The sequence below is a fragment of the Lonchura striata genome, chromosome 33, assembly GCF_046129695.1.
Source record: "Lonchura striata isolate bLonStr1 chromosome 33, bLonStr1.mat, whole genome shotgun sequence".
NCBI classification, from domain to species: Eukaryota; Metazoa; Chordata; class Aves; order Passeriformes; family Estrildidae; genus Lonchura; species Lonchura striata.
The window spans coordinates 1,788,585-1,805,888 of NC_134635.1; the positions used below are offsets into that span (position 1 = coordinate 1,788,585).

The 17,304-nt window shown below is 67.9% G+C and overlaps 3 protein-coding genes across 3 annotated transcripts; all 3 read right to left on the reverse strand.

Moving 5' to 3' along the window:
• Positions 1-2,568: 2,568 nt before the first annotated feature.
• Positions 2,569-6,304, reverse strand: LOC110471546 (lysosomal acid glucosylceramidase). The gene is given in 10 exon segments (XM_077789305.1): positions 2,569-2,714; positions 3,877-4,002; positions 4,147-4,310; positions 4,384-4,608; positions 4,740-4,977; positions 5,061-5,233; positions 5,314-5,447; positions 5,536-5,682; positions 5,757-6,021; positions 6,023-6,304. Coding segments are annotated over 10 exon segments (1,857 nt in total). The 3' UTR covers positions 2,569-2,611.
• Positions 6,305-6,878: 574 nt separating this feature from the next.
• Positions 6,879-13,062, reverse strand: ENTREP3 (endosomal transmembrane epsin interactor 3). Its single transcript, XM_077789403.1, has 12 exons — positions 12,844-13,062; positions 12,226-12,282; positions 11,998-12,108; positions 11,722-11,847; positions 11,520-11,627; positions 11,182-11,342; positions 10,993-11,092; positions 10,825-10,909; positions 10,185-10,745; positions 9,929-9,997; positions 8,858-9,120; positions 6,879-7,775 (listed from the first exon to the last, which is right to left on the reverse strand). Exons 1-12 carry the CDS (start codon positions 13,060-13,062, stop codon positions 7,605-7,607), a joined length of 2,031 nt encoding a protein of 676 aa, XP_077645529.1. The 3' UTR covers positions 6,879-7,604.
• A 799-nt stretch (positions 13,063-13,861) lies between these two features.
• Positions 13,862-16,747, reverse strand: SCAMP3 (secretory carrier membrane protein 3). The gene is made up of 8 exons (XM_021532171.2): positions 16,605-16,747; positions 16,366-16,485; positions 16,166-16,286; positions 15,957-16,085; positions 15,670-15,829; positions 15,438-15,539; positions 15,236-15,353; positions 13,862-15,136 (listed from the first exon to the last, which is right to left on the reverse strand). Exons 1-8 carry the CDS (start codon positions 16,719-16,721, stop codon positions 14,990-14,992), a joined length of 1,014 nt encoding a protein of 337 aa, XP_021387846.2. The 5' UTR covers positions 16,722-16,747; the 3' UTR covers positions 13,862-14,989.
• Between the last annotated feature and the right edge of the window lie 557 nt (positions 16,748-17,304).

A 17,304-nucleotide genomic window follows, 5' to 3' on the forward strand; every position in this document is an offset into this window, starting at 1 on the left:
AACTGCTCCGTTAGTTTCCCTCCATGGGTGGAGCAGCGCTTCATGACTAATTTTCTCCATTTCTGCCATATCAGATGCAGCTCTGGGGCAATTTCAATTCATCAAAGTTCCTCCTACCCCCAGCACTGCCCTGCTACGGGGCCCTGCCCCAGTTCCACACCTCTGCTGGGAGCTGAGCCATGAGACACCTGCAGCAGCTGTGGATGGGCCAGGGAGCCCCTGGTTACATCTCACGGGGCAAACAGGTGCCCAGGAAGGAGCTCCTGCCCCTGTCCCGCTGCACCGTGCATCTCCCACCTCCAAGTGTGATTAAAGCGTGACCAAGCTGCTACACCCAAGTTAATAAGCCCCAATTTTGGGGAGGGATTAATAGCTCCTAAGGCAATCAGCCACCTTCGAGCTCGCTTCCAGCCATCCAGGATGCCCCCGTTCACCCTTTGCCATTCCAAGCTCCAGTTCTTCCTGCCCTCCATCAACCACAGTCCCCTGGCTGGCTCAGGTCCCACAGCTCCTGGAAGCAAAACACTGCGGAGGCTGCTGGAGCTCAGCCTTATCAACACCAGCTGATAAGAGCGCCCTGCTGAGCAGGAAAAGTGAGACCCAGGGGCCGGGCAACGCCTCGCACGGAGCTGCTGGCACGGCAGATACCAGGCAGCCCCACCAAGCCCCCAGGGCCGCTTCTTGCAGCCAATCTCCAAATTGGGGGAGCTCCTGGGGGTCGCAGGGGCCTGGTGGCATCGTGTGAGCGCCCTTTGCAGTGCTCGGGTGTGTTCTTTCCAGGATGGGGTCAAAGAAGTGAGGTCAAGGGAGCCATCAGAGGAGCCAGAGGGTGAATTTTGTCCCTAAGCCAGGCCGGTGTGGATGGGGACACAGGGACACGGAGCTGGGCTGAGTCACCTTTCCGGGGATCACAACTCTCCTAACATCAATGCCAAAGAGCCTGACAGCGTGGCATCACGGCAACTCCTTCCCAACAGCAGGACCCCGGCCCAGAGCATGCGGGGACAATCCTCAGGGCGATCACCGGCTCTAGGTGGGACCCCAGAATCCCCCGGCCACCGCCAGCCCCACACGAGCCAAGGCTTTGCACAAGAATTAATGAGCAGAGCCAAGCCCAGCGACGTCGGAGGATTCGCCCCCGCTGCGTTCATCCCGGAGCCAGTCGGTCCTTGAGCACCGAGCCGAGCGCAGGGTCCCACCGGGGCCCTTCAGCATCCGGCCAGCAGCTCGGAGCACCGCCAGGTAAGCGAGAACCAGGCGGGGGAGCAGCCCCGCGCCGCGAGTGGGGTGCCGGCAGCAGGGCGCTGGGGATGGGACTCGCCGCACTCGTGATCCTGGAGAAACATTTCCCTCTTGTGGACAAACACAAACAGCCTTGGGGCAGGAGCAGGGTGCTCTCCCCAGGGCTCTGCCGGAGCTGCGGGGTCGCAGCATCCCTGGGCTCCCGTGGCGTGCCAGTGTGCCAGGGTGCCACTGTCACTCACTGGCCACGCCTGGGCTGTGCTCAGCCCACGCGGCATCGTGGCTGTCAGTCCTGACAGCGCCCCTGGGCACATCCCGCCTGCACGGCCCTCCTCGCCCTGAAATTAGGACCTCCCTGCCCTAATCTCCTGCTCTCACACCCTGCCGCCTCCCTCCCTCCTTCCTGGCTTGCGCCCACACTCGGCACCCACTCCCGCTCCTGCCCCCGCTCGCTCAAGGCACCCCGGATCTGTGGTGGGTGCACCCCCCGTCTGCTCAGCACAGCGGGGACCCCTCGGATCAGTCCCACGGGGAACAGCAGGCTCCAGGCGGGGCTGCTGCAGCCCGGCCAGCCTCCCTGACCCAGGAAAACCCCAGCAGCAGCTGGCTGGGACCCTGAGCTCCTGGAGCTGGCCCTGCCTCCAGCCCTGACCTCTCCTTGGTCTGGGAGAGACGGGACCCACACAGCCCCTGGCCTGGCACCAGGCTGCAGGTGGCTCCGGGCTGGCAGGGAAAGCACAAAAAGCTGAAGTTTGGCCACAATCCCTGCTCAGCCCTTCCATCGAGGGTGGGTGTCCGAGCGCTTTGCCCCTGCTCCTGATGCAGCACCCCGAGCATCCGCGCTCAGGGTGAATCCTGAGCTGCTTGCTAGGTCCTAAAACGCATCCCCAATGACAACCGGGGCTCCGCTCAGCCCCAGCCAGGCACTGCACGCTTGGAACTGGGAGCAGAGCATGCCTGGAGCATCTCCCAGCAGGGTGAGCCCCAGGGCAGCTGAGGTGGGCAGAAGGGCAGGGGCTGGGCAGGGAGAGGGGCTCCAGCATGCTCCGGCTGCTCCGCGCCGCTCGCCAGCCTCCAGCAGGCTCCACGCCGGGGTGGCACCCAGCCACGGTGCCCAGGAGCGCGGGAGGCACCCGGAGGTTTCTCTTCCAGCCGCAGACATCAAGGCAGCACCCGTGTTTAATGTCAGAAGAGCAGCACACAGCGTCCACAGCCGGTGGGGTCTCCACCCTGAGGGGCACCGCTGCCCCCGGCCCTCCTGCACACGCACAGCATCCCCGGCCGGGCCGGTCTGGCTCTGCCACGGCCCCGGGGACGCTTCCCCCGGCCGGCGGGGGCTGCGCGTCCGGCCCGGCTGCGTCCGGCCCCGTCACGGCCGCTGCCACAGGTAGGTCTGGATGGAGTTGGCCGGAGCCACGGCCGCCACCAGGCCCACGGTGTCTGCCAGCCCAAAGGTGATGTCCTGTGGGGACCTGCGGGGGGACGGCACGGCGGTCAGACCTGCAGCACCTGCACAGGGCCCGGCGGGATGGGGTCCCACAGGGTGGGGGTCCCAGAAAGGGATGGGGGTCACACAGGGGGATGGGGGTCCCACATGGGGATGGCAGGGTGGGGTCACACAGGAGGATGGGGGTCCCACATGGGGATGGCAGGGTGGGGTCACACAGGAGGATGGGGGTCCCACATGGGGATGTCAGGATGGGGTCACACAAAGGGATGGGGGTCACACAGAGGAGTGGCAGGGTGGGGGTCCCAGAAAGTGATGGGGGTCCCACATAGAGCTGGCAGGATGGGGTCACACAGAGGGCTAAAGGGATGGGGGGTCCCACATGGGGATGGCAGGGTGAGGTCACACAGGGGGATGGCAGGGTGGGGTTACGCATGGGGATGGCAGGATGGGGGTCCCACACAGAACTGGCAGCATGGGGGTCTCACAGAGGGCTGGCAGGATGGGGGTCCCACACAGGGCTAAAGGGAAAGGGGTCCCACACAGGACTGGCAGGACGGGGGTCCCACAGAGGGCTGACAGGATGGGGTCCCACAGAGGCATTGCAGGATGGGGGTCCCACATGGAGCTGGCAGGATGGGGGTCTCATAGAGGGCTGACAGGATGGGGTCCCACAGAGGACTGGCAGGATGGGGGTCCCACACGGGGCTGGCAGGACGGGGGTCCCACAGAGGTCTGAAAGGACAGGGGTCCCACATGGAGCTGGCAGGATGGGGGTGCCACAGAGCACTGGCAGCACGGGGGTCCCACAGAGGGCTGAAAGGACGGGGATCCTACATGGGGCTGGCACGATGGGGGTCCCACATGGGGTTGGCAGCACGGGGGTCCCACAGAGGGCTGGCAGGATGGGGGTCCCACACGGGGCTGGCAGCACGGGGGTCCCACAGAGGGCTGGCAGGATGGGGGTCCCACATGGGGCTGGCAGCACGGGGGTCCCACAGAGGGCTGACAGGACGGGGGTCCCGCAGAGGGCTGACAGGACGGGGGTCCTACATGGGGCTGGCAGGATGGGGGTCTCACACGGGGTTGGCAGCACAGGGGTCCCACATGGGGCTGGCAGGATGGGGGTTCCACATGGGGCTGGCAGCACGGGGGTCCCACACAGGGGGCCAGGCAGCATCACCCACCGGTTCAGAACCACCACAACCACAGCCCCGTCGGGGCGCAGGAAAGCCGTGTACTCCAGCGCTGTCTTCTTGGACTCTCTGGAGGCGACGAGCCCCACGCGCTGGGAGCCCTCAGGGATGAATTTACTGAACAGACAAACAGGAAGCAAGCTCAGGGTGGAAGTGAGACCCCAGCAGAGTTCCTCTCCAGCTAAGTTTGCCTTGCATCTCTCAGGATAAGCTGCTGCTGGAGCCCAGGAAGATTAGCACATGCTGTGGGCTCCAACCCACCTGAAATGGCCCATGTGGTAGAACATGGGCTGTTTGTAGAAGATGCCTTCACTGCTGTCCACGATGATGGGGCTGTCCACGTAGTTCTTGACCCAGTTAGGGCCCCCCTCCAGATCCAGAGCCAGATTCCAGTCAGTCCAGCCGGCCACATAGTGGTTCAGATTCTGCAGCAGGACAGCTCAGATGTCTGCCCGACACCAACAACCCTCCCCAGGGCCCGGCACACAGGGGCCTCACCGTCAGGATGCTGTGGCTGTACTGGTTCCCCCGCTCCCAGCAGCCCAGAATCACATCCCGCTCCCAGAAATGGGCCCCAATGCACGCCTCCGTGGCCAGGATAAAGTAATCAGGGAAGAGCTCATGAGTGGGCAACACCGTGTCCTGGATGGGACCGATGAAGTCCAGGTACCAGTGGATGCCGATGCCGTGGACGTAGCGAGCTGCCCCCTCGTCCTCCAGCACCTGGCAGGGAGAAGAGTCAATCCCATGGGCTTGACTGCCAGCCCTCCTCAGGACGGAGCACCCAAGCCCCCCACAAGGACAGGGGCTCTGTCCTGGGTCACCACGCTGGCACACGCCCCCACCACCCTCACCACTCTGGCCCAGTGCGGGAGGTGGAGCCGGTTGTCGTCCAGGATGATGAGCTGGACGTGGCGGTGGGAGCTGTTGGCCAGCGCCGGGCCCAGGTCCCGAGCGATGAAGTCCCGCTGCTGCTCAGCTGTGAAACCCAAGCACTGGAAGGGGTAGTTGTTGATCAGCCCAGCCGTGGGCTCGTTCTCCGCTGTCACCGCCCAGAAGGTCACATTGTGCTTGGCGTATTCATCCAGGAATCTGGCGTTGGGGGAAGGGGTGAGCCGTGAGGAGTCCACTGAGAGTCCCCCGGGTGTTGCCCCGGTCCCCCAGCAGCTCCTCACCGTACAAAGTAGTTGGCCCAGGTCTTGTGGTACTTGTCCCCTGCCTGCCCCTTCAGCGTCCCCTTCCCCACGTAGGACTCGCTGGTCTTCAGCCACGTCGGGGAGGTCCAGGGGCTGGCATACAGCGACAGCGGCCGCTTGCTCATGGCCGAGGCTCGGTGAAGGAGGGGGATCTGCAGGAGGAGGTGGAAGGGCCCGCTCAGCTCAGCCCCCATCACCCTCCACCCCACCCTGCTCCCTTCCCACCGCTCGCCTTCAGCTTGGTGTCCTCGTCCCGCAGGCTGAAGTGGGCGAGCTCGAAGTCGTAGGGGACGTCGTCGTAGGTGTAGGCATGGAGGGAGAAGTCGCAGCTGGCCATGGGGAGCCGGATGAGGTTGTACTCCAGCCCTGCTGGCACAGCGGGACACGAGGCGTCCAAGATGTGCCAGCACCCACAACCCCCGTCACCATCCCACCTCCCTCCCCGACACCCTACCCTCCTCAGAGAAATAGGAGCGCAGCAGGTGATCCTGTGCTCTTTCGGGCAGGGATAAGATGTTGATGGCGGCCGCGTCGGTGATGGAGCCACCAAAACCCTTCACCCTCTGGAAGCGCTGCGTCGTGTCCAGCGTGAGGACAACATCTGCAGGGAGGGCAGCCCAGCATGACGGCGGGTTGCTGCGGGGTCCACCCCATCCCTGCCACCCGTGGCAGTACCTGAGGGGCAGAGTCTGCGCTGGAACTTCCCCTCGCTCCGCTCCAGCCGCTTGCCGGCCTTGCTGCTCTCGTACTTGACGAAGGAGCCGGGGGCCGGCAGGACCAGCGGGTCCAGCGTGTCGCAGTACGTGGAGTTGCAGACGCAGACCATGGCATCGTAGCCGAAGTACTTGGGGCTGCAGGGCCGGGCGCCTGGGGGGCACGGCAGGGTGGTGGGGGCAGCCTCAGGGACGCGTCCCTGCCTGCCCCGGAGGTGATGCCACTGCTCCCGTGCTGCACACCCCGGAACCTCCCGAGCACCGAGCTCCGCGCTGCCTCCGGACCCCCGGACAGCTCCTGGGCATCCCTGACAGCTCCCGAGCATCCCTGAGAACTCCCGAGCATCCCTGAGCACGGACTCCAAAGGTATTCCCTCCTCCTCCCCGCCCCGGGAGCCCCGTCCCCTCCACCCGCCGCGTACCCCCGGGTCCCCCTCGCTCACCTGCAGCCCGGTGCACGGCCAGCAGCGCCAGCAGCAGCCGCCAGCACGGGGCACCGACAGCCCGCATGGCCCCGCCGCTCCCGGTGCGCCCGGAGCCGGCCCGGCAGCACCGGCTCCGCCGCCGGCTTTGCCTTTAAGGGCGCCCCGCAGCTCGTCCCGCCCACACCCGGTGCAGAACGGCACCGACTCTGGGCGGGCCTGACCCCCGCCCTCCCCCGAGCCGGTTCTGGCCCCGCGAACCGGGGGAACCCCGGGGTCGCTTCCCCCGCCCCCTCCCCGAGAAGCGCAGGCGGTCCCGGTATCGCTCCCGGTGCCTGTCCCGGTCCTGCTCCCGGTCCCCGCTGCCTCCCCACGCCCCGACGGCGCCGGTCAGCCCGCCCCGCGAAGCCGCTACCGGGAAACCGGGAACCGGCACCCCGTGACCGCTCAGCTGACCGCCCGCCCCGCCCCGTTCGGCCCCGCCCGCCCCGTGACACCGGCCCCGTGGGCGGCGGTGACCACCTTTATTCGGTCTCTAGCGAGCGGCGGCGGCCGCGGGACCGGCCCCGCAGCGCGGCCCGGGCGCAGCCGGGCGGGGAGGAACAGGCACGGCCGGCACCGGGACCGGCACCGGGACCGGCACCGGCACCGGGACCGGCACCGGGACCGGCACCGGGCGGGGCGGAGGGCCTGGAGAGGAGACGGGCAGAGTGGGACAGCTCAGGGGACAGAGCAAGGGACAGGCGTGGTCGTCCTGGAGGACAGGCACGGCTGGCGCAGGGGACCGAGGATCAAGCCAGCATGGCCAGCCAGAAGAACAAGGCAGAAGACAGGCACGGCCAGAGGAGGGGACAGGGCGGGGGACAGGGAGGGGCGATCAAGCCAGCACAGCCAGCCAAAGGGACAGGGCAGAGGACAGCATGGCCAGGGCAGGGGACAGGCACGGCTGGCACAGCTGGCGCAGGGGATGGACACGGCCATGCCAGAGCACAGGCACGGCTGGCACGGGGGACAGGGTATGGCCAGTGCGTGGGTCAGGCACAGCCACCACACGGGACAGGGCAGGGGACAGGCGTGGCCATCCCAGGGAATAGGCACAGCTGGCACAAGGGACATGGCAAGGGACAGGCATGTCCAGAACAAGGAACAGGGCAGGGAACAGGCATAACCATCCCAGCCAGGCAGGGCACAGGCACAGCTGGCCCGGCCCCCAAGGGGACCAGCCCCGAAGCCCAGCCCTGCTTGGGGAAGGGGCTCAGCCGAACCCCCGGGGCAGCAGCGCAGGGCGCAGCCCCACCAGGGCGGCAGCAATGTCCGAGCAACGTCCAGGGCTGAGGGCAGGGTGGGATTCCCTGCCCAGAGCAGAGGCTCCCTGCACGGCCGGGCCCTCAGAGCGCGCTCTCCTTGCAGGCCCCGCTGAGGCTCCGGGGGCGGCCGCGCTCCAGCCGCCGCGCGGACAGGAGCCGCCGCAGGGACGAGGTGGAGCTCAGGTCCCCGCAGCTCTGCAGGTGGATTCCTTCGTGGGGCCGCTCTGCGCCCGGCCAGGCACTCCAGGGAACCTGCAAGCCGTGGGGATGGGCTGCAGCCACCAGGGATGGCAGTTCTGCCCGTGGCACCCTGCCCGTGGCACCCCTGCAATGACACCCCTGCCCGTGACACCCCTGAAATAACACCCCTGCCCGTGGCACCCCTGCAATGGCACCCTTGCCCGTGGCACCCTAGCCCGTGACACCCCTGCAATGACACCCCTGCCCATTGCACCCCTGCTTGTGACACCCCTGCTTGTGACACCCCTGCAATGACACCACTGCAATGACACCTCTGTCCATGACACCCCTGCCTGTGGCACCCCTGCAATGGCACCCCTGCAATGACACCTCTGTCCATGACACCCCTGCCTGTGGCACCCCTGCAATGGCACCCCTGCCCGTGGCACCCTAGCCTGTGACACCCCTGCAATGACACCCCTACAATGACACCCCTGCCCATGACACCCTTGCCTGGACATCCCTGCAATGACACCCCTGCCCGTGACACCCCTGCCTGGACACCTCTGCCCGTGACACCCCTGCCCGTGACACCCCTGCAATGACACCCCTGCAATGACACCCCTGCCCGTGGCACCCTCCCGCATTCACCCCCCTGTGCTCGACCCCCCGCGCTCCAGCAGGGCCAGGTGGCACACGGGGCAGGAGGACAGAGGTGACAGGGATGGCAGAGGCGTGCATCATGCGCCCACACTGGCATTTGGGACAGGTTGGTTCCCGTCAAGGCCTCCCTGGGCTGCGCAAGGACTCCCGTAAAGCTGAGTCGTGGGGACGTCCCAGCAACTGCTTCCAGGTGCAGTGACTCAGGGGCAAAGCCAAAGCCATTGCAACAGGCGCGGTTTTCCCACCTCCAGTGGCTCCAGTGGGGATCAAGGAAAAAGGAGCTGCCCCCCAGGAAGGGCTGGGCAAGGCCAGAGCTGCAGGAAGAACGCTCTGCCTGCAGCCAGGGTGCCGACAACAGGGGTGTAGCAGGGACACGGAAACAAAGGAAGGCTGGAAAGGTGGAGGTGTTGATGGGGAGAGACGGGAGGGTGAGTGTGGATGGTTCTCTGGGAAGGAGGAGCTGCCCATCCCCTGTAGCTTCCAGAACCCACCTGTTTGTGCCCGTGGAAGCTGTGCCCAGACACCTCCGTGCCAGCTGCCGGGTTGCGCTTGGGTCTCTGCAGGAACCTGGCCACCAGCCCACGGGTGCCTCGGTAGCCCTTGAGGTCCCCCAGGGAGCGGGTGGTTGTCTTTGACAGCTGCTGTGGCACCTTCTTGCAGGGTGGCAGCTTGTTCTTCCCCATGGAGCCGGCCCGGAGCAGCGGCGGGGAGTCACAGTGGGAACGGTGGAGCAGGCAGGCCTCGGAGCACAGCCCTGCAGAGTGGGGCTGTCAGACCTGGGACACTGCCCTGACAGCCCTGTCCCCATTGTCAGAGCCAGGACACTGCTCTGACAGCCCTGTCCTCATCATCAGACCCAGGACACTGCTCTGACAGGCACAGGACACTGCCCTGATGGACCTGTCCCCACTGTTAGACCTGGGACACTGCTCTGACAGCCCTGTCCCCATTGTCAGAGCCAGGACACTGCTCTGATGGATCCACCCCCACCATCAGACCTTGGACACTGCTCTGACAGCCCTGTCCTTGTCATCAGACCTGGGACACTGCCCTGATGAACCTCTCCCCACTGTCAGAGCCAGGACACTGCTCTGACAGCCCTGTTCCCATTGTCAGAGTCAGGACACTGCCCTGATGGATCCATCCCCACCATCAGACCTGGTACACTGCTCTGACAGGCACAGGACACTGCCCTGATGGACCTGTCCCCACTGTCAGAGCCAGGACACTTCTCTGATGGCTCCATCCCCACCACCAGACCTGGGACACTGCCCTGATGGACCTGTCCCTACTGTCAGAGCCAGGACACTTCTCTGATGGCTCCATCCCCACCACCAGACCTGGGACACTGCCCTGATGGACCTGTCCCCACTGTCAGACCCCAGGATGCTGCTCCCAGCAGACCCATCCTCAGAGGCCTGTTGTCCTGCTGTCTCCCATGCCCAGTCAGCAGGAGCAGTCCCACCATTGCTCCAGCCCCAACAGGGTGAGCTCAATCCCCAGAGGGTTACAGACACCCCCCCATGCCCCTTTTGTATCCCAGCACATCCCAGTGCCCTGACCTGTATCAGCGGAGGAGTCGGACACGGCGTCCTCCAGTGCTTTGGTATAAAGTACTTCCCTGAAATCTGCTGGGAGCAGAGAGAGCCCTCAGGCCTGGGCGGCTGTGCACACCCCGGGCAGCACAACCTCCCAGGCCAGCAGACCTCCCCTGCTCCCCAGAGCGGCCCTAATCCCGCCTGGCCGCAGAAAAACACGGCCAAACCCCGCTGCCACACTCGCTGCCACGCTCCCATCCCAGACGTCATTGTCACCTACCAGCATGGCCAAGCGTGGGCACGCCGGGGTCACTGTGTGACCTGAGCAGCGGGCGCGGGGCCAGCCCCGGGGACGAGGGGCAGGAGGTCTCGCTGTTGCGCCGGGGGTGGCCGGTGGCCGTGGGGCGGCCACCCCCGCGCCGCTGCGGCGTGGAGCCCTTGTCCTTGAGGCGCACCTCGGGGAAGCAGGGCCCGGCGCAGCGCGCCGGCCCCACCAGCCTGTTGCAGCTGTGGGTGACGGCTCCCCCCAGCAAGACGCCGTCAGGGCCGGGCTCCGCCGTGGAGCAGGAGTAGGATCGCTCGCCCCGCGCGCGGGGCTGCGGCGTCTCCTCGAAGGGGCCCTGCAAGGCCAGCGTGGGGCTGCGAGCGTGGTGGCTGCACTGCACGCAGTCCACGCTCAGGCAGTAATCGGCGCGGCTGCGCTGGATGGAGCGGAACAGGACGTAATCGACGGAGCGCATGGAGCCCTGCAGCTCCAGCAGGCACGAGTCCTCCGAGGGGCTGCTGTCGCCGGGGATGTCCATGATCTCGGACATGATCAGGGACCCGCTGTCCATGGAGACTGCAAGGAGAGGATGGGCACCACTGAGGAGCTGCTACGGCCCCCGCTGCCATCCCCGCGCCCCGGGGAGAACGCTCACCTTCCCCGCTGAGCACGATGGAGGGGACGCGGTCGCAGGTGCAGGCGTGGGAGCTCTCTGTCAGCTGCGAGTCGAACAGGGTGACCTGTGGGACAGCAGGCTCAGGGCTCAGCTGAGCACAAGCCCGTCCTGCTCAGCCTGGCCTCCCCACGGCCCCACGGCCCCCACCTGGCTGTCCCCCCGCAGCCCCATCACAGTCTCGTACGATGGGGGGAAATCGGTCGGGTAGAGGGGCACGGGGCTGTCCATGGAGCCATTGTAGGTGATGCTGCAGAAGCAAGAGCAGAAAAGCCACACTGGGTGGGACGAGCCCAGCCTGGGCACCCCTGCCCTGCCAGCCTGGCTCCCAGCTGGTACCTCTGCGCATCCGTCTCGGAGCTGCAGGTGTACTCAGGTGGGTAGTAGGGGGGTGGTGGCACCGGAGGCACAAACTCCTCGAAGTCCATCATGCTCTGCAGAAAGGTGTCAGGTGGGGACGTGCATTCCAACGTCACAGAGCTCGAGCGCTGTGGGACCAGCTGCGGGGAGAGGGAGGGGAGAAGGGAGAGCTGAGACCTCCTGGCCAGAGATCCAGCAAGGGATGTGCATCCCGGGCTTTCATCTGCACCCAGCTGGGGCCGGGTCCTGCCCTGGCACCCCTGGCACCACCCCTGCTCCCCAGCCCTGCCTGCTGCTGGGCCAGAGCTGGCACTCACCACATGGACGATGTCGAGGGAGAAGATCTGGATGCAGCACACGACAGCAGAGAGCATGCAGATGACGGTGGAGAAGATGGTCAAGCCACAGACACTGAAGAGGAGATCCTGGGGAGCAGTGGGGTGAGCTGCAGAGCCCGCGGAGCGTGGCCGGGTGTGCGGCCGCTTCCCAGGGAGCCCTTGCATCCCCCTGCTCCTCCACCTTGAGTGCCACACGGATGCTCCGGCAGTTGGGGTTGGGGAACATGGTCAGCATCTCGCTCTGCTGGCTGCAGGAGGCGGGCGGGGGCTCGGAGCGGGCCTGGCAGCAGACACACGTGTCCCTCTCCTGGGGACAAGAAACACTGCGAGGAAGCTCCGGATGCTATCCCCCTGAGAGATACCCGACCGCAGCCCCGCAGCTGCCCGTGTCCCCAGAGCCCCCCACAGCCAGGGAGGAGCCGTGCATGGAGGCCCGGGGGTCTCCGCTCAGCCTCACCCTCTCGCAGGCCTCCAGGGTCTTCACCAGCTGCGCGTTCTGGCACGACAGGATGGAGCCGGCCAGGCTCAGCATGACGCCCAGCACCGACAGCAGCGCGAAGAAAGCGATCTGCAGCAGGAGCAGAGGAGGGGCTGCGGGCTGCACACCCCGGGGGCACGGGGGGGGGTCCTCGGCCTCCCCATCCTGGTCTCCCCCGCCTCGGAAGGGCGTCCCCCCAACACCTACCACCAGGGTGAGCGGCCGCTTCCAGGAGATGACGCCGACCAGCCCGGACAGTGCCAGCTGCAGGTGCACAAGCCCCGGGGTGAGCACGGGGAGAAGGCTCTGCCAGGCTGCGGGACCCCGAGCAGCCCCTGCCCACGGGCAGAGCCCCCTGGTCCCCGCAGGCCTGCAGCCAGCCCAGGAGCAGTGGGGCTGTAGGAGCAGCCCTGGCGCCACAAGATGGGAGAACTGCTGATTCAGGGCCTGCTCTGGCTGGGCAGCAAACCCAGGCCAGGATCCGTGCTGTACGATCACCACGGGGGACCCCGGGTGCTGCCCACACCCCGATACCCAGCAGACAGAGCGGAGCCCCCGTCGCCACCCTGCCCCTGCCCTGTTGTCCCTGTGGTGCCCCCACGCCCCTCCCCGCCCGTGGCTGGGTGCCCAGGACAGTCCCCCCGCACCCCTTGGGGGTCCCCATCCCTCACCGAGTCACCCTGGGGGAGCCCTTGGGATACTCCCACAATGCACCGCGGCAGCCACGGGCAGAGGGTGGGCGAGCAGCGGGGCTGCCCTCCCCGGGGACCGGCGGCCAGCTCGGCCCCCGGGGAGCGGCGCAGCCCCCTCGGCCCCCGCACTCACCGAGAAGCCGGCCCAGGACGGGCAGGAGTGACGGATCTTGGTGGAGGGAGTGATGGTGGCCGCCACCAGGCTGAAGGTGACGATGAGGACGCCCAGGACGGCTTGCACGAGACCCAGGGCCAGCAGGACCTGCAGCCAGGTGCGCCGGAGGCGGAGGTGGGTGAGGCTGCGGGAGCCGCGGCCGGTCAGCGAGCGGCTGGAGTCGGTGGGGGAGGGCATGGCCCCGGCGGGCGGCGGCGGCGCGGGGCCGGCCCCGGAGCCCCGGGGCAGCCGGCGGCACCGCGCCAGGACCGCGGGGAGCGGGAGCAGCCGCTCTGCGGGAACGGGCCGGGCTCCACCTTTCGGCCTGCCGGAGGATGCTGACGGCGGCTCTTCACTGCCCCGGGCGGGGGGGCTCGGGCAGCGCCCACGGCCACGCGGAGCCCCGCGGAGAACAGAACCGGCCTAGAGCCGCCGGCCGGACACACAGCGCGGCCCCGGGACCGCCGCCTCCTCCCTGGCCGTCGGTGGAGCGCCGGGCCCCCGCCGGCAGCTCATCCCGCCCCGCGGGGTCCGAGAGCCGCCGCCCGGGACGCGGCCCCCGGGGCAGCGGCAGCAGGCGGGAGCCGCGGTCCGGAGCGGAGCATCCTCCGCGGGCGGCGGGCGCAGGGCTGGGTCCCGCTGCCGGGCCGGTACCGGTAGGGGCGGGCGGCTACCGGCGGTCCGTCCGGCCCGCGCCCCGCAGCCCCGGCGCCGCGGGGAGCGGCGGGCGGGCACGCCGGGCCGGCGGAAAGCCGCGGGCGAGCATCGCCGCCGCCGCGCCCTCCGGGAGCGCAGCCGGAGGCGGGCGGCGGAGCGCCGGGAGCGGCGGGGACGGTCCCACGGGCCGGCGGCTGCTCGGCCGCGCCCGCCCCGGGGCCGGCCCTGAGCGGCACGACGGGAGCTGTAGTCCATCCCCACCACCCCCGGGAGCGGCGGCACCGGCAGCGGCCCCGCCGCTCCCCCCAGCCCCGGTGGGCGCGCGGAGATGGCGAAGGAGCAGAGTGAACCTTCATTTATTCCTTAAATAAACCGGGAGCGGTCGGGAACAGCACACGGGGAGCAGCGGAGGAGGCGGGACCCCCGCAGGAGCCCCGGCCGCAGCGGGACCGGGAGGGCACCGGCCCCCACAGCTGAAGGCACAAAGCCCCTCGCCAGCCCCGGAGCTGCGGGGACAAACCGGGAGCATCCGAGAGGAGATGGAGTGAAGCAGAATGCAGGAGACCTGTCCTGGGGACCCCCAGGGACACCAGGGCAGGGGACAGAGGGCAGGTAAGGGGGGCGCCGGGCTGGCTCAGCCCCCGAGGAGTGTGAAGGGTGCTGGGGGCACCGAGGGGTCACAGTCCTCGAAGCGGGTGGGGAGGGGGACTGGAGGAGCTGTTCAGCCCTCCCTGGAGGCAAGGGGGTGCCATGTAAACACCAGGGCTCCTCCTCGGCACCCAGCCCAGCTTTGGGTTCCACGTGGGCTAAAGGCAGGATCCCCACAAGCAGCAGCTGCCTGAGCTCTGCCCGTCCCTGCCCTGCTCTCCTCATCCCTGGGCCTGAAGAGAGGGAGAGGATGGGGAAAGGGACAGGACAAAAGGGCAAGACACCCTGGGGAAAGCACCAGCCCCATCCTCATCCCACTGGAGCAAGCCCCAGGAGGAAGAGGGCGATGACATTCTTGGCAGAGCATGGGGGTCCCTGGGCACACGGGGGGCAGGGGACCCTCCACACCCCAGGGCACGCAAGCGTCATCACCAGGTGGGGAAACAGGAGAGCACAAGGAAGGCAAATTCCAGTCCCTGGAAGCAGCATTCCAGCCATCTGGAGGAGGCTCCTGCCCTCAGCAGCTGGTGCTGGAAGGGCAGGCGATGGCTCAGGGCTCGTCCTCAGCGCTCCCCACCCTGCTCCCCCCAGTCTGCTGAGGGGAGGGGACCAGCACAAACCAGAACAGCCTCTGTCCGTGAGGAAAGGGGGTTAAGAGCAGCAGACGATTCAGGCACCAGCGCTTCCAAGCTGGGATGAGGCAGCCTCTGACAGCTGATGCGGACGCACGGGGATCCAGTGAGAGCGCGACTCGGGTTTCCTCTTCCTCGGGAAGAGCTCCCGTGCGCCGGGGAAGGGGCAGGGCCGGGCACCCGCGGGGCTACGGGGCGCGGAAGGCGTTGGTGGCCGCGCCCGCGGCGGCGTTGGCCGCGGCCGTGCGCACGGCCTGGTTGGAGAAGACCCCGGCTGCAAACTCCTCCTGGGCCTTCTGGAAGCTGGCACCCGTGCGGCGGTACAGGGAGTGGATCTGGAGGGCAGGAGCAGCCTGGGGGTCAGGGCCCTGGCAAACAGAGTTGTGAGGGCCCAAAGCTCCCCAGCAAAGGGACAGGTTGTGATGCGAACCCACCTTTTTCAGCATGATGATCCCCAGCACGGCCACCGCCGTGAAGGACAAGGACACCAGGATCATCATCACAGCCACGGCCGTGTTAGTCCGCAGGGCTATCAGGCTCAGGATCCAGCCGCTGCAAAACAAGAGGCTGTTGTTGGCCCCGGGTTCCCTCTTCCCCGCCCGCCTCTCGCCTTGCCAGGGTCAGCACACGGCGCACCTGAATCCCCAGTTTGGGATGCCGATGGCCTGCAGCACGTACATCACGTTCTGGGCAAAGAAGACGAAGAAGAAGACAAAGAAGTTGAAGGAACTGTCACTCCTGGCAGGAAGAAACGGGCACGGTTAGGCCACAGGAGGAAGCTCTCAAACTTTCCTTGAAGCAGGAGGACGGGGAGCTCGGGGTGGAACAAAGAGGAGCCCGAGCAGGTGCACAGGGTTCAGGGACACACCTGAAAGCTTTGTACATGGGCCGATACCAGCAGACGAAGGAGCAGGGCGTGTAGAGCAGAGCCCAGAGGATGGAGAGGCCAAACCCAGACCCGGAGCTAGGGTCCACGCAGAACCAGGCCAGCGAGGACAGGAAGTTCAGGAAGAGAGTGATGGTGCTGGCTGAGGGAGAGGACAGCTCTCAGGAGCCAATCCCACCTTTACCACCACCTGCTCATCCCAATTCCCCCAGAGCAGCAGCACAGGACGTTCATCCTTCCACCTGCCCCAGGCTCGCCTGCAGCCTCACCCATCCAGAGGTAGTACATGGTTGTAACTGTCTTCTGGAAGTCGGCCGGGATCTCCACGGGGATGTCCTGGTAGAAGCAGGGCTTCACCGGGCAGAAGGACGGCAGCGGGGGCCAGTTGTTGAGCCTCGCTGCGGACGGGAAGGGGTGAGGAAGAGCGAGGAGGGGTCCAAGCGGGTTCCCCTCCCTGCCCAGCCCCGCAGCCACTCACTCTGGGAACCGCCGAGGGCCGCGTTCTGCAGCTCCCGCTCCCGCCGGTCCAGCTCCTCCGCTTTCCGGTTCAGCTCCTCCTGCCGCTTCAGCAGCTCCGCCGTGGCGGCGGCGGCCGAGGCCTGCGGAGAGGGGGGACACAAACCCTGGGCTCCCGCCGGCGCCCGAGCCCCCCCGGCCCGCCGGCGCCTCCGCCCGTACCTGCGAACCGTAGGAGCCATAGTTGCGGGGCTCGGTGGGACTCGCCTTCCGCGGGGGCTGCGCGGCCGCCGGTACCGGGGGCGGCGGCGCTACCGAAGGGGTCTGGAACGGCGGCGGTGGCTGCAGGGGAAGAGGAGAGAGGTGAGACCGCGCCGGCAGCGGGGAGCGCTCCGCTTCCCCCGGGAAGGAGATCCGGTGCACGGGCAGGCCGCGGCGTCCGGGCAGGCCGCGGCGCTCACCGCGTCGCTCTCGAAGGGGTTGTAGCCGTCCAGCACGGCGGCGGGCCGGGGCTGCAGCGCGGCGGGGTCCTGGAAGGGGTTGTCCGGGAGCGCGGCGGGGCCGCCGCGCTGGGCCATGGCCGGACCGGGCCGGGAGCGCGCGGGACCCGCGGCACCGGCGCCAGGCCCCGCCCCTCCGCGCCGCCGATTGGCCCCGCGCCGCCGTGACGTCATCGCGGAGCCCCGCCCCGCCCCGCCGCAGGGGGCGGCTGCGCACGCGCCGGGCGGGGCGCGCGCGTGACGCGGCCACGTGTCCCGGGTGGGGGGTCACGTGCGGCGCGCCCATCTCACCCCACCCCCCTCGCTTTCCTTTGGGGTCCCCCCGGTGTCCCGGTATCCATCGCCCGTGGCCTCCCGGTGTCCCGGTATCTATAGCCCGTCACCCCCCGGTGTCCCGGTATCCATCGCGCATCACCCCCCGGTGTCCCGGTATCCATCGCCCGTCACCCCCCGGTGTCCCGGTATCTATAGCCCTTCACCTCCCGGTGTCCCGGTATCCATCGCCCGTCACCCCCCGGTGTCCCGGTATCCATCGCCCGTCACCCCCCGGTGTCCCGGTATCCATCGCCCGTCGCCTCCCGGTGTCCCGGTATCCATCGCCTGTCACCGCCCGGTGTCCCGGTATCCATCGCGCATCACCCCCCGGTGTCCCAGTATCTAT